This window comes from Chelonoidis abingdonii, chromosome 7, assembly GCF_003597395.2.
Source record: "Chelonoidis abingdonii isolate Lonesome George chromosome 7, CheloAbing_2.0, whole genome shotgun sequence".
Classification (NCBI taxonomy): Eukaryota; Metazoa; Chordata; order Testudines; family Testudinidae; genus Chelonoidis; species Chelonoidis abingdonii.
The window spans coordinates 6,317,131-6,332,114 of record NC_133775.1 but is presented as its reverse complement, the minus strand read 5'-3'; the positions used below and the strand labels follow the sequence as shown (position 1 = coordinate 6,332,114).

At 48.2% G+C, this 14,984-nt stretch overlaps 1 protein-coding gene across 5 annotated transcripts in view; it reads left to right on the top strand.

Moving 5' to 3' along the window:
- Positions 1–14,984, top strand: part of MOB3C (MOB kinase activator 3C) — a 58,408-nt gene that overhangs the window by 36,124 nt on the left and 7,300 nt on the right. For 4 of the 5 annotated variants that reach the window (XM_032805025.2, XM_032805020.2, XM_032805022.2 and 1 more), the window contains exon 3: positions 6,822–7,024. The exons of the other annotated variant lie outside the window; for it this stretch is intronic. In XM_032805025.2, the coding sequence (XP_032660916.1) occupies positions 6,822–7,024 (203 nt within the window). The remainder of the gene's footprint in view (positions 1–6,821; positions 7,025–14,984) is intronic. 5 annotated transcript variants of the gene reach the window in all.

The following is a 14,984-nucleotide window of genomic DNA, read 5'->3' as shown; positions in this document are numbered from 1 at the left end:
GATGCTGAGCTGCGGGTAGGAGCAGCAGGGTGGTAAGAAGCCTTCAGGGCTTTGAAAATTCACAGCAGCACATAAAGAGAGGTGGCTTGAAGCTTATCAGATTTCCACCCCACTTCCTGCCCAGAGGAAGGCTTTTTAATCATCTTGCAGGTCACCATGCTGAGTGGATCCTGTGTACCACAAACAGACAGAATGCCTCTTTCTTTTTAAATACTGTGTCATGGTCTGTGTTAAGACTTGCTTCTGAGCATGATGGGGATATACTTTCTCCTGTATCTGGTGCAATTGCTGGGAGAAGCTAAGATTCTAGAATGACATATCCATGCTTCAGGTCATTTCCTGGCCATCTTGGGGGTCAGGAAGGAATTACTACCTCCTTCTCACAGGTGTGTTGTGCTTATTTTACCTTTCATCCAAAGTAGGGTTGTAGCAGGAATCTGAACTCAATGGGCTGGGATAGCAAATTTTGTATTATGATGATGAGCCCTCTCCCTAGGACAGGGTATCGTTCTTCAGATCTTATAACAGCTGATGTGGCAGCTTATGCAGCCATGTCATGGGATGTACCGGTGGATGAGAAGGGATAGCATACTGACATGTCAGAGGAGAGCGTGACATGGAGATTCACGTTCAGTTAGCTGAACATTAAGCCCGTGCTCAGGGGTCTCTGCCAAATCCGGTTTGTCCGATCTGCCTGATGTCACCGTGTCTGATCACTTGGAAACCTGTCTGCCTTATTCACCCCAGCTGCCTGTCAACTTCCCCCGCATGCTCCAAATCAAAGGCAATACCCACTCCGGTGCCACATGGGCACGTGTGGGCTTGTGTGTGTATTCACAGGGAATCATAACACTGTGACACCATGTGGCAGAAATGTGGAATAGCCTGTCAGTCGTGGGCCATGGTAACTGGAGCTGATGAATTCGGCTCATGGGAGTTCATGCAAACATTCCTCCCACCCCCGTTTTTATCTCGTTGGGCGTTCATCCCTCCAGAGGGCTGGGCATTGAGCTCCACAGAACTAGCACAGGCATAGTGATCAGTGGAAGAACAGTCTTGCAGAAAGCGATGGCAGAACAATATAAATTCTTGTCCATGTGATTGTTGATCTTTTAAAGAGAAGGTTGGGAGTGAGCACACAGGAGGTGACTCTGGCTGGGAAGACAGTGTCTCTGCATTCTCAGTAGTGGACTCCTCCATCTCCTGGTCTGAACAGGGAACTTCCATTCCCTACCAATCACTGGCTTGGTGTCACAAAGCACTTGATAATTTGCCCTCTCTAAATTGCCCCTTGCCCAGAGAGAATTCTTCGGTGATGTAGCTTGGTGGCACCTCCCTTGCCCTGGTGCTTTGGGTATTCTCATGAAGAAAGGGGTGCGGTCAGAGTGTCTTTATACCCCAGTGGTACCCAGCTGCTGGAATGTCCCCTCAGAGCTGTTGGCAACCAGATCTAAGTTAGAGCAGCCCCAAGGCTGCTCTAAGGCACTCATAAGTCTGGACTGGTTTCTGGCCAGCCCTGGAACCCAGAGTGGTGTAAAGCTACCTTTCCCTCTCCCTTTGGTCCTGCCCCAAGTGTAAACTCAGCCAGAGCAAAGACTCTAGTCCTCTGACAATACTAGCTCTGGGAAAGAGTTTATTTCCCACCTCAGCCCCCCGACCTGCTTGTACCATGTACTCTGATTTTATAAGCACCGCCTCACTGGTTGTTTGCAGCACAAATTAAAACTGGCCAGTTGGATCAAGTTTCTTCCTTCTTGTTTTGGTCGGAAAAGGGATCAGGGAAGCAGGATGCATAACCAACACTAGGTCACAAACACAGAGCTGCAGCATGCACTGCTTCCTTCACAACAGCCCCTTGCTGAGTCCCTAGTAGTGTTATGAACACCATTCATCTCTGAAGGCCCCCTGGAGAGCAGAGGGTATTTCCCAGTGGTAATGCGAAAACACACACTCGTTAAACATCACTAACCGTGATGGATCCTCTTTATTAAAGGGAGCGTTGCTGGCTGCTGCTTCATTGTTTTCCAGCCTCATCTTAGTCTGCTGGGGCCATGATGTTCTGCCTTCCCTCTGTACGCGGGAACAGCAGCTCTGCCTCCAAGTGAGCTGCTCATCTCAGTTATTTAGGGCTTTTACTTGATCAAATCAAGGGCTTGATCCAGAGCCTGCTGAAGTCAGTGGAAGACACCAACAGCCTGCAGTGGGCTTTGGATCAGGCCCAAAGAGAGCCCCAGTTCCCCTAGAGCCTCCAGACTGCGGGGAAACCGAACAAGCTGCTTGCTTGCTTGCTTTGCTATTCTAGAGGGCAAAACTGCGCGCCTCACGAAATCACCTCACAGCCTTGTCCCCCAGAAGACAGGCAGGGGGCTCCTGTCTTGACAGTTAAAGGTGCAGGACAAAGGGAACAGATTCCTAGCAACACATATTGCTAGCCTGGGCCAGGCCCTGGGTCTAGCCACATCTTCCCTTTAAAGCACTAAAGATGGAAACTAATGCCTGTGATCTGACTCCTTAACCACCAAATGAATAATGGGCTGGATCCTGATACCGTCACTGAGTTTTTTGTACTCTGACCAGATCCTGTTGTCCTCAATGCAAGGTTTGTATTACTGTGAAATAGACCTCGGGGTGTGGTTTGGTTTCCTTGAGGCAGAATTTTATATATCTCAGCTACATTATTAGCGCCCTCAGTCTCCAGGCAAAATCAAGGCCTCGCTGTGCTAGGGGCTGCACAAACACATAGGGACAGTCCCTGCCCCAAAGATCTTACACTCGCGGTAAGGCAGGAGTCTTAGCTCCGTTTTACAGCTGCGGGGGTGGAAAGATGAAGGGACTTGCTGCTGGTTATACATAGTCTGCGACAGAGCCAGGAACAGAACCCGAAGCTCTGGTGTTTCCATCCATTACCTTAACCACAGGCCAGTCCTATAATCCTCTATGATCAATTTAATCCTTAACTGTCCACATGATAGTTTAATCTTCTCGGTTAGGTATTCACTGCTCACCCAGCTTCCATGAAAGCAGTAAAAGACTTGATGCAAAATCCTAACTGTGCCTTTTCTTATTGATAATCTGCCGTGCAAATCTTGTCTCATATTCTAGCAAAACGGTGAAAAACAAACAACAAACGAGAGGGCGGAGTGTGTTTTAGTTAAAGAAAACAGAGAAGAATTTAGCCCAGGACCTGTGAAAATCAAGTGTAATTCCATTAAACCCAGCAGAGCCTCTCCCGATCTACGCTAGTGTAAGTGAGATCAGAATCTGGTCTCTTGGCTCTATAAATGACATGAATACTGTGCAGCTTGTTTAATCAATGTATGGGAAGGGGACCCCCTATGGTGTTGTGCTTCGTCGTTATGTTTCCGATAGTTTGCAGAGCTTAGGGATAACTATGTTTTTGGAAACAGATTATAGTCTGTGTCTCTCCTCTTAAGTACATCTCGGTTTTAGCCCAGTGGTGGTGTTGGCTGCACTCTGAGTTTTGACCTTTTGAAGTGCTGACTTTTGTGAATGGAGGATTATGGAAAAATCTTTTCTCTTGAAACTCTTTCTTGCTGAAGAACCCAGCGGTTGCCCGGGAGGAGAGCAAGCAGTCAGTGCTGCTTGAAAACAGAGCTTAAGAATTCCTTTATGAAGAAGTTGTCTAATTCTCGGTCAAGTCCTAGCTAGAAAATGGCTTTAAAAGAAAAGAAGAGTGATTTTCGGGTGGAAAGAGATGGACAAGTATCTGTCACAGAACACAGCGCCTGTAGTAGCTACAGCAAAGCAGAGGTTATTGTGAATAGACCTGGTCAAAGCTTAGGGTTTCCATTTCATGGGACATTTTGGCATTTCAAAATTTTGTTTTCATTCCAAACCAATATTTTCAAAACTTCCTACCAAACAGAGATTTTCAGTTGTGGGAAATTTTTGTCTACCCACGTCCTCCTCTTCTGAGACTAGCCATGGTATCTTTGAATGAGGCAGACACTTGTCAGGTGGGAACAAGGCTGAGATCAGCCAACCTGTTTTGCCGCTGACTGGTAAACATTTAGTAACTACCAAGCTAGGCCGGATTTGACCCGGAATCCTGTAGGTGAAATTCACTAGATCCCCTGAGCCTCTGAGAGGAGGTTGAGTGGTAGGTCAGGGAGAAGAGTAGATCTGGATTTGAAAAACACCTCCTCTAATTTTTAGATGGAGCCCAGTTTTTCAGCTGGTCCCTATTTAATGCCGCCTAGTCCCATTTCCTCTATCTAGCACTCTTTGGCTGCGAGAGCCGGCCAAAATGAAACCCAAACCGTACCCCCTTGAACTCTGCATCCCGGTCCAAACTTCATGGCTTGGGCCTGTCATGGTTGATGGACTCACCGAGATCGAACCAGGACGCTTTTCTCATGGTTAAATAGTAGTGCTTTATGCATTAATACACAGAGTGCTGCTGGACAGTGGTGAACGTGCCTGTAACTAACAAGTGCTCGTTCATCTTCAGTGACGCACCGGGGGTTCATCGGAAGAAGCAGCATTGTGCAGATGCAACTCCGCTGAGATGTCTTTAAATGCCAGTCTGTGCTTCATTAGGCTGGGTGGCTTTATTGATTCAACGGCCTCTTGCTACGTTTCCAGGGAGGCATGACTTCAAAGGGCTGGGGAGGGGGAAACGGGACACTCAGCATAGCCCACTTGAAAGCATGGTGCAGAAAACCAATGCCTGGCTGCTGGCACTTCCTCAGCGAGTCGTTGAAAGTGGTGCCTAATAGTGAGCGGAAGTGAAAGAGCACCGTTAATGGAGTTCTTATGTTTATATCTTATAAAGCCTGGTTCTACAGCTCAGTCTTTGGCATGGAGCTTGTTTTCAGCCATGGTTAAATATACGTAATAGGGCTAGGGAACTGGGGCTGGAATTGGATTGGGTTTACTTGCCCTGCCCGTCGGCAAACCTGCCACGCTGAGATTTCCCTTCTGCAAAGCGGCTGCTGCTCCAGAGCCACTTCTCCGTGTTCCCAGGTAACTTCCATTGAAACCGCTGGGCAAAGGCCTGGTACAATCTGACGGATTAAATGTAGCACTAGAATCCAGGAACTTCTGTGGCATAAACCAACAATGGCCACTGTCTTGCTGGGTCGCCTCGGACAAGTTTAGCTGAATCTTCTCTGAGCTTGAGTCTAGCTGCGTCTCTGCAGGCTTGTATGGTGGGAGAGTGGGATCCTTTCTCCCAGCTCGCTGTGCATGGCCAGCCAGACTCCTGCATTTAGTGCCTCTTCCGGGCAAGGTGCATTTGGGCGGAATAGCTGGATAGGGCACCTGCTGGTGTTAGCAGGTGTTATATCTCCATCAAGAAGACATGAGAACTGCAGCTGTGTGCCCCCTGGAGGAATTATTATTTGTGTTCCCCTAGCACCTAGAGGCCCCAACTGAGATCAGGGCCCCATTGCGCCGCACATACTTCTACACTGCAGCTGGGAGCGTGCTGGTCAGCGCAGGTAGACAGACATCCGCTCGCTCGGCTCAAGCTAGCACGCTAAAAAGAGCCATGTTGCCGGGGTAGCGTGGGCAGTGGCTTGGGCTAATTGCCTGAGTACAAACCTGCCTGGAACCTCTGTGTGCATATTCGGGTACCTAGCCTGAACCGCTGCCTGTGCTCCCCCGGATGACACTGCTATTTTATTGTGCTAGCTTGAGCAGTGCTAGCGCGTGTCTGTGTACCTGCACTGCGAAACATGCTCCCAGCTGCAGGGGAGACGTACTCCGGCTGAGGCACAGCCCCTGACCTAAAGAGCTAATAATGTCAATAGTCAAAAGACGGGCGTGTTTTCAATTTTGGATGAAAAGGTGGCTGGACAACAAACTATTGTCATTTTAAAGTATGCAGCCAGCTTTAATAACGCGCGCCTCTCATAGGAATTTGGGAGGATTCATTAGCTAATATCTTTTAAGAGCTTTGATGGTTGTTATTGTTACTGATAATTATTTGTATTACAGTATCACCTATGGAGGTCCAATCAGGGCTCAAGGCTCCATTGTGCTAGGCATTGTGCACACTTTCCATGACAAGACAGCCACTGGGCTAAAGAAATTACAGTCTAAGAGCAGGAGCCAGCAAGCACTTAAGCATGTGCTTAACTTTGTGCCCTGTGGGTGGAGCTGGCGGCATTTTTGGTTTTACTGAAAAATGTTCCCTTTGGAAATCGTGGCTTTGCCAAGATTGGAATTTTCTGCCGGAAAAATGTTGATTGGATGAAATTTCCCTGTTGGGAGAATCAGAACAAAGACCTGCATTTTGAATGGCCACTTGAAAACGAAGCCAAAACATTTCACATTGATGTTTTGTAAAATTTTTTGTTTGCGTCTAAAATGTGGTAATTTGCCATGTTGATCTTTCCAATTAAAAACCCTCTTTTGGTCTTTTTTCACATAGCAAAATTTCTGGCTCCTTTTGACATTTAATTCCAATTCAGAATGAAAAGTCATTTCAAAACTTCCCACAAAAGAATTATTCCGTTTCTTGAACAGCTCTTAACTGTGGTCCTGATCCAAAACCCACGGTGGTTCTTCTCAGTGTCTTCAGTCGAGCTTCTCACAGGGCATAAAACTAGACTCTGTTCTTGTAAAGACTCTCAAATGTGCTTAAGGGTTGAATTAAAGACAACAGTTGGACACTACAAGCAGATGGGAGAAGTGCCAGGAAGTGGTAAAATGACACTCGTCAGTGTAATAAATAGCGAGGTGGACTGCTCCATATTGTTACTGTGATGATGATGTATCAAGCCTTTTAAATGTTACTTGTTTAGAAACTGTCAAATGCTTAAACGCTGAAAATGGCTTTTGCTTCTGCCTTGCAGGAGTCCCCTTCCCCAAGAACTTCCAGCAGGTGTGCACCAAGATCCTCACCCGCCTCTTCCGAGTCTTCGTCCACGTCTACATCCATCATTTCGATAGTATCATCAGCATGGGCGCCGAGGCCCATGTCAACACCTGCTACAAGCACTTTTACTACTTCATCAAAGAGTTCAGCCTCATTGACCACCGGGAGCTGGAGCCTTTGGTAAGAAGTTGCCTACTTCACATGGGAGTGAAATACACCTCGCTGCAGAGAGAGAGCACGAGGCCTATTCCTCCAACAAAGTCCTTGTCCTCACCTTAATGGCCCTTCACCATTGAACCCTGCTCTTCATTTCCATTGTATTATTTTCACATTGACGTACTGCCAGCAGTACCTGCCTTGATCACCTTCTCCATTTTTTCCCATGAGCATCTCCATGCTTTTTCTCTTATGCTTAGGAAGAACTCACCAGATCACCACCTGATCCTCTTTTTAAGTCATTCCTTAAACCCTGCCTCCACCACAGCACCCAAAAAATACCTCCTGGTATCAGTTGGGTTGGTGACCATGTGGCCACTGAGACCGCCCTGGCTCCTAACCTGTGCAAACGCACCTCTCCATACCGTTGCCTTGTCCTCACCCATGCTTGCATGTCTGTTTATTCACCTGTTGTCTATATCCAAGCTTGTGAGCTCTCCTGGGACAGGTCTCTGATTGTACAACGCCTCGTTTAACAGGGCCCTGACCTCTGGCTGGGGGCCTTGCATGCTACCACAATCACAACAATAACTTAGGTCAGCCCACCTGGTTGGACGCCAGCCATGGTGACAGAAAGATGAGCGCAAAGCGCTTATGAAGGAAAAATCCAATCCGCAGCTACAAAACAGGGAATAATTCACTAGGTAGTAGTGCTGTCAAAAAGGATCTGGGGGTTACAGTGGATGACAAATTGAATATGAATCAACAGTGTGATGCAGTTGCAAAAAATGGCTGATATGTATCATTCTGGGGTATATTAGCAGGCGTGTTTCATGTATGACCCTGAAGATAATTGTCCTGCTCTACTCAGCACTGGTGAGACCTCGGCTGGAATACTGTGTCCAATTCTGGGTGCCACACTCTAGGAAAGAGGTGGAGAAATTGGAGAGAGTCCACAGGAGAGCAACCAAAATGATCAAAGGGTTAGAAAACCTGAGCTCTGTGAGGAAACATTAAAAAAATCTGGGCATGTTGCTTCTTGTGGAAAGGAGACTGATGAGGGAGCTGATGAAAGTCTTCAAATATGTTAAGGGCCAATATAAGGAGATCAGTTATTTTCTTCGTCCACTGAAGGTAGGACAAGAAGTAATGGGCTTAATCTGCAGCAAGAGAGATTTAGGTGAGATATTAGGAAAAATTTGCTAACTCTAAGGGGAGTTAAGCGCTGGAACAGGTTTCCAAGGGAGGTGGTGGAATCCCCATTACTGGAGATTTTTAAGTACAGGTTGGACAAACACCTGTCAGGAATGGTCTAGTTTTATATGGTCCTGCCGCAGTGCAGGGCCCTAGATTTGATGACCTCTTGGAGTCCCTTCCAGCCCGACATGTCTATGATTTTGTGGATGCAGAGAATTGTGATGACATGATGGGTCATTTGAATGGAGAGGGCTCCACATGAGCACAGAGTTCCTCCTTTGCAGATCTGATTGCAGGCTCAGGGCCTATATCCATGCCTTTAACTCCACTGTCCTCCCCCACTGCCCGGCTGTGACAGACATTATCTCCTGACCCGATCAGGCTTCCTCCTGCCTCTGAGCACTGCACAGTGTCCTTGTAGTACCACATGACTGATGCACGGGAGTTACAGAAAATCTAGGTCTGTGGAAGTTTGGGGAGAGGTGGGAAAGAAACCTATCCAGGTCACTAATTAACTATCCTGCCTTATCACTGTGATTCTGACTCAGGTAATGGTAGCTCAGCTGGCCAAAGAGTACTCAGGTTCATGTGACGTCCCTATCAATAGTTTAAGATGAACTAATTTTGATCTAATGGCCTGGAGCCCTGGCAAATAGCACTTCAGCCTGATTAGCTCCTCTTCCTAATGGCACTAATCAAGATGAGCTTGTTCGGTATTGATGAGCTGCATCTCAATAACTATTCCATCCCATTGTGGTTCCTGCTGGATTGATTCCTGGCTACTCGAACGCATGAGTGTCACGTGGCTGGAATGGGGGCCTGAAGATGCTCAAAGGATTTCAAAGCAGATAGCTTATTTGCCAGAAGGGGTGACTGATGGGGTCCACAGAGGCCATGAGGGACTGAGCTGCTTGTTACGATGATGCTGGTGTTCATCTGAAGGGGAACAGGCTGGATTCATCCTTGGTGTAACTTCATCTTCCTTGGCTCTTGGTGCATCTCTTAATTGGCATCCAATAGACCCAACCATCCTTGATAGCTCGCGTGCTCAGCAGACGGGCTTGCTCTGTGGGTGACCACCTGGGGGCCAAGTCTTAAGTCAAATACTCTGACTCAGTGATTCAAACCCCAGCAAGGCAAGTTCTTCTTCTGAGTCAGAGAAAGTGAGTCCTGGGTCGTGGGGTGCATAGACTGCAGGCTGCCATGACCACGCAGAGGTTAACGAGTAGGCCAGCTCTCTTGGCTAAGGAGAGGCTCCTTCAGCAGAAGAGCGGCCACAAGTCTGACGTCCAGAGAACGAGAATCAGAAACTGTGAGTCTGGAAGAGGGTTACAGGAGCGGTGGACCGGGAAGCAGCAAAGGATTGCAAGGAGCCAGGCCCTGCTGCCTAATGCAGGGTCCCTTGGAATCCAGAGGAGTGAGCAGGCCTGGCTGGGGTCTCCTACCATCTGCCAGCCAAGGGGATAGTAAAATCTCTTGGAGCCAAGGGGTCTGGAGTCTATGGGGGCTGGGATTATTGCCTCTTTGCTGGGGTGACCGGTCTCCTGGTCTGTTGGACATTTTACTGCCCCTCAAGGGGAGAGGTTATAGACAAATCAGCTGGAGTCCTAAGAGGAAGCCACCCTGCCCAGGGCCAGATGACTGACAGTGGGGGAAGAGAAACTGAGGCAGTTGCCCTGGCATCACTCACAGCTGTGAGAGGGCACTGACTGCCAAAGGCACCCCAGACCTCTGTGCAATTCACTCACCTTCAGAAGTGACGGAAAATCAAGGTCCCATCTGCTTTGTGTGATCCATAAATAGCTCAGGGCACTTCTCCTGTGAGCAGGGGGATCTGCCCTGGGTTCCTTCTCCAAAACTGCCCTCCCCTGGACCGTGTGCTGGCTGGCCGCTGCTCTAGTCTGCCCCAGAGATGGCTGCATTTTGCCAGGGTGGTGGGTAGAAGGCCAAATCACTTAGTAAGATCTAGCTAGTCATTTTTGTAAAGCGCTTTTCTTTGCTATACACATGAAAAATATGGCTCGTTTGTGCAGCCAAGACTCCAACTGGAATCCCATGGGCTGGAGGTAGCAGCTGAGCCCCCGTTCGCCCCCAAACAGCCTCCCTCTGGCTGAGACAGTGGGAGCCGTGCTAAGCTTGTCTCATCTGGGAGCTGCTCTTTTCTGCCTCTGGCCCCAAACACTATTAAAGACCAGGAAGCTGAAGAGGATGAGAGGGAAAAAAACTGTTGCTATAATAACCACTTCCCCTCCCTAGTGCTCTTTCCTTTAAGACACAATAAGTGGAAGTTTCAGTGCTAACATCCTCGCACCGTTTCAATATGTCACGGGTCTTTGCTTATTTGTTTGGGGGGGAGGGAGCTTGCTGGCCGTGTCCTGGTGTGAATTGTAAGAATGAGAAAATAATATTTTGTACCTAAATCGCCCCTTTCAGCAAAGGAGCTCAATGCACTTTAGCAAGATGAGTGAACTTATCTTGCTTTTCAGAAGGGGGAAACTGAGGCAGAGGTAGACTAAGTGACTTGCTTGAGGTCAAACTGCAAGTCAGTAGCAGGGCCTAGAACAGAACTTTCAGGGTCCCACTCTAACCACTAGTCTACAACGCCCCTGCTGCACACAGGAGACCATTAGTCGTCTGGTCTGACCCGTATAACACAGGGCAGATGCTTGCCCCTGGCCATGGTGAGAGGGATTTCTTTTGTGCACCCTTTCATGAAGCTCCTCTCTAGATATTTGTTGTTGTTGTTCATTTGAAATATACACCTGTAACACCTTCCTCCAATCCAGGCTGGCTGCTGCTTCCCAAATCCAACTTCTGTTTGTGCGAGGCCAGTGGGAGCTCGTTGGCAGTTAGACTAATGCCCGTTTTCTCACCCGCCACAGAATGGAACACTGAAAATCAATGAAGAAGTAGCTGGGATGGCCAATTTGTGTTCAGCCTTGACAGCTGCTGACTGTGTTTCGGGTCAGAGACTCAGTCCTTTCAAGTGGCGAATTGGGGAATGTAAGATCTGCAGAGAGTGGCTGCCTCAGAGCCCTTCTTGCCCTGCTCCTGCTCCCTCAGCCAAACTCCCTTTTTGCTCCTTTTACCGGGTGGAGGCACAGTGGTGAAGTGGCTATAACAGGGCCTGGGAATCAGGAGATGTGGCTCTTTATTCTGGGCTCTGCTGCTCACTTGCTGGTGTGACTCACACGACCACCCCAGAGTTCACTTCCTGTAGCTACGAAGCGGGGAGGGTCTATCTAGTTCTAGTTGCTTATCTCACCCCCATACACACACGCACTTGTCACAGTATCCGAGTGCCTGGCGATCCTTAATGTGTTTGTTCTCACCACATGCCTGTGAGTCAGGGCAGTGTTATCCCCATTGCACAGAAAGGGAACTGAGGCCCAGGGTTGCCCAAGGTCACCCAGGCACTCTGGAGGAGCAGGGAATTGAACCTGGGGCTCTGAAGTTGCAGGTGAGCACCCTCACCACCAGAGCATCCTTCTCTGCAATAGTGTAGTGAATTGGCATATAACACACATCAATACTCTCCAGTGAATGAAATTAGAATGACTCAACTGTGTGTCATTGACTCTATATGGCGAACCACTCCTGTACATTGGCGGAGTGGGAGAGTGCAAGTTCTGTTCCTGCTGTTGAAGTTTTGAATGGCCTCAGCATGCCCCATAATGATAAACGGTGGCATTCACAGATGACGAGGGATTGGTTTCAACACTCCCTTACCTCATTGAAATCCTCAAATACCCTCCTCCTAGAGAAGTGGTGAATATTATCTTATTACTGGCCAGCAGGTCCCTTGGCTAAGCGTTGCTGCAGTGATCTGTAGAACATGCTAACTAAGCCCAGCACCAGAGAGAAGACTTGGTTAATTCTGAGCGGCAGGGGGGCCTAGCACAGAACTTCTCCAACTTTTCCCTACTGTGAACCAACTCGTCATAGAGTCTGTCTCCTGGGTCCCTCCTTCCTCACTCTAGGCTCTGCCTCCCCTCCTGCTCACAATCCTATAACGTCCCTGGGCAAGGGCACGTCTCTGTTACAGTCACAGATCCCAAGGCCAGAAGGGACATTTAGCTGCTCAGTGTTAGTTTATATAGTGCCTAGCACAACAGGAGAGAAAGGATGGTCCAGTGATTAGGGGACAAGCTTAGGTTTTGGGAAATCTGAGTTTCTGCCACCCAGTGTGGCCTTTGGCAAGTCGCCTAACCTTTCTGTGCCTCTGTCCAGGGGGGATAACAGCACTGCCCTGCCTCCCAGGGGTGGCATGAGGGTAAATGGGGCACAGACTGCGGTGAGCTTTGAGATCCACTGATGAAGCACACTGTATGAGATCTAGGCATTAGTATTATACAGGGGCCTGGAGCTCTAGATGCTATTGTAAGGCAAATAAAACCTGTCAGTCTAAGGTACTTGTCTGCTCCCCATCACTGCAGCTTCTGAGTGCTTCATAATCTTGAACGTACCTGTCGGCACCACTCCGCTATGCGGGAGGAAGTGCTGTTATCTCATCATACAGAGGAGAGGAGGAGCGGGGGGGGGCCTCAGGGCGGAGTGTGGGCAGGACCATGACCTGGGTTAGGGGAGGCTTAGCCTCCCCCAGCCTTTGATACTCACAGTCCATGGCTGAGTGATAGTTGGAAAGTGCCGAGTGCCATTTAGCTGCCTGCTTATGGGGGTTAGCAGCTGGAAATGAGGACAAGCCACCAGCAAAATGTCCTGCAGGCAACAGGTCGGGAACCTCTGCTTTAGAAAAATGATCACCAGTGTTAGAGAATAAGGAGCCTGTGATTTCTAATCCTGACTCACTGAGTGGCCTTGGGGAAAATGAGTCTAATAACTTCTCTACCTCCTGGGACACCAAAATCTGGCCCCATGGAAGTCTATGGTTTTCATAGGGAGCAGGATTCATCCCTGTACGCGTACACAGCGCTAAGCAATATTAATTGGCTAAGTCTCTTGGCCCAAGACCAACTCAAGAAATGTGGGTCTTAAGAAACGTTGGTTTTCCTGGGGCAAGTGAAGTTAGGTCGTGGGGATGGGAAACGACATTGGCCAAACTCTGGGTTATGACTTAGCAAGGCATTGCTGTGGGGATATTCTGACTGTAATGGGTGTCTTTTGACACCAAAATGCATTACACTGTTGTTATGGGGAGGTAGGTTTTGTTTTTTGCAAATAGTCAATGTTTAAGCAAACTTTTTGAAAAAAATACCTGTAACATCTCCTTTTTTAAAAAAGCCCAAGAAGACATGAGAAAAGTCAGATTGATTGAAACTTGGGCAGATCAGTTCCGGCAATATGCTGAATGATCCTGTGCCATTTCTTCCTTTCTGAGCATCGTGTATAGGAATTGGAAGGTATCCCTTTAAACAGTTTGGGAGTTCCCTCCTTGTCTCCTATTGCAGAAGCCCCTAGATCCTAGCATAGCAACAATATATATATAGAGAGAGAGAGAGAGAGCTAGGTCTTTGTAAATAAGAAACCCAGTTCTTTGGAACCCCACTCTTGTCTCTTTTCTTCTCACATTATTCTTGTGTCAAGAGCAAAGATACGACACTGAGCTTACCATCAGGCTTACTGTTTACAGCCAATGCCGTGAAATCACTAGCACCAAACCCAGTGCAAACTGGTCATTAGCATCACCCACCTGTGGTGTTTCCTTGGCTTCTGTCTGTTGCCGTTGTGGTTCTTTAGTATTTTCCTCTCAGTCTTGCTAAGAAAACGGAGTGGGTGTTTATTGCTGAGAAGTAACAAATTAGTGGCTTCTCTCAAGCTTGTTTCTTAGTTTTAAATGTGTGTGGATGTGTGTTGGCAGGGGAAGGGAATGACAGAACAATTTAGAGATCCAGGAGACAAAAGTCGAAAACCCCAAAGCCCTTGTGGATGATAAAAAAATTGGATTTGTTTTTAAAGGCTGAGAATATCTAGCATCCCCCATGATGTGGATCCCATGGGCAAACTGGAGACAACAGATGTAACCGGCAGTGTGGACTCATAGACAGAGCAGTGGATGGAGAGTCTAGGTCTCTGAGTCCCTTCCTGGCTCTGTTGCTGGGTGACCTCTGGAAAGTCTCATCACCATCTAAGAAATGCCAAACCTGTTGCACCCCAAAGCAACCTCGAAGAGCAGATTGATGCAGAGATGCATGCATGTAACTTGAGCTCAGGAGGTGCGGGCTATTTAGTTGGGGGGAGGGTCCTAGTAGAAAGGGGGTCCGGTATCTAGATACTTTCTTCTTAAAGCTAAGTGAAAAGACACATTCACTGTCTCTATCCCTTCTGTAAGCGAGACTTCTGACTTCACTAGGGTTGCACCAGCTTACACCAGGCCTTAACTTTGCCCATGCAGCCGCCCGCAGCTGTAATTTCCATCTGGCCTACCAGCCGTGGGAGGAAGTCCCCATCCCTGAAGGGCTACATGGACCTTCTGGACACTCTGCATGGCCCATACAAGAGGGCTAGAGGCCATGGCTCAATGACCACAACTTTTACCACATAGCATTGTAGTCGCTCTGTACCAGCTACTTCTGTAGTGTCACTTTCCTGCCACCCATACCCATCCAACTCACTGCAGACAACCGTGGAGTACTCCTTCGATCTCTGATAGTCCATGGAGCATAGTCAGGGAGCCACTGACTTTAACTCCAAGAATCCAGGTTTGACAATTCTCCTGTTGCCCTTTCTCCCTCCAGAGCCTCAGTTCTCTAGCTGACAAACTTTCCCAGAGCGTGCAGGGTCTTCAGTCTCCCAAGGGAGATCTTTGGGGCTGTATCTCTTGGGGACA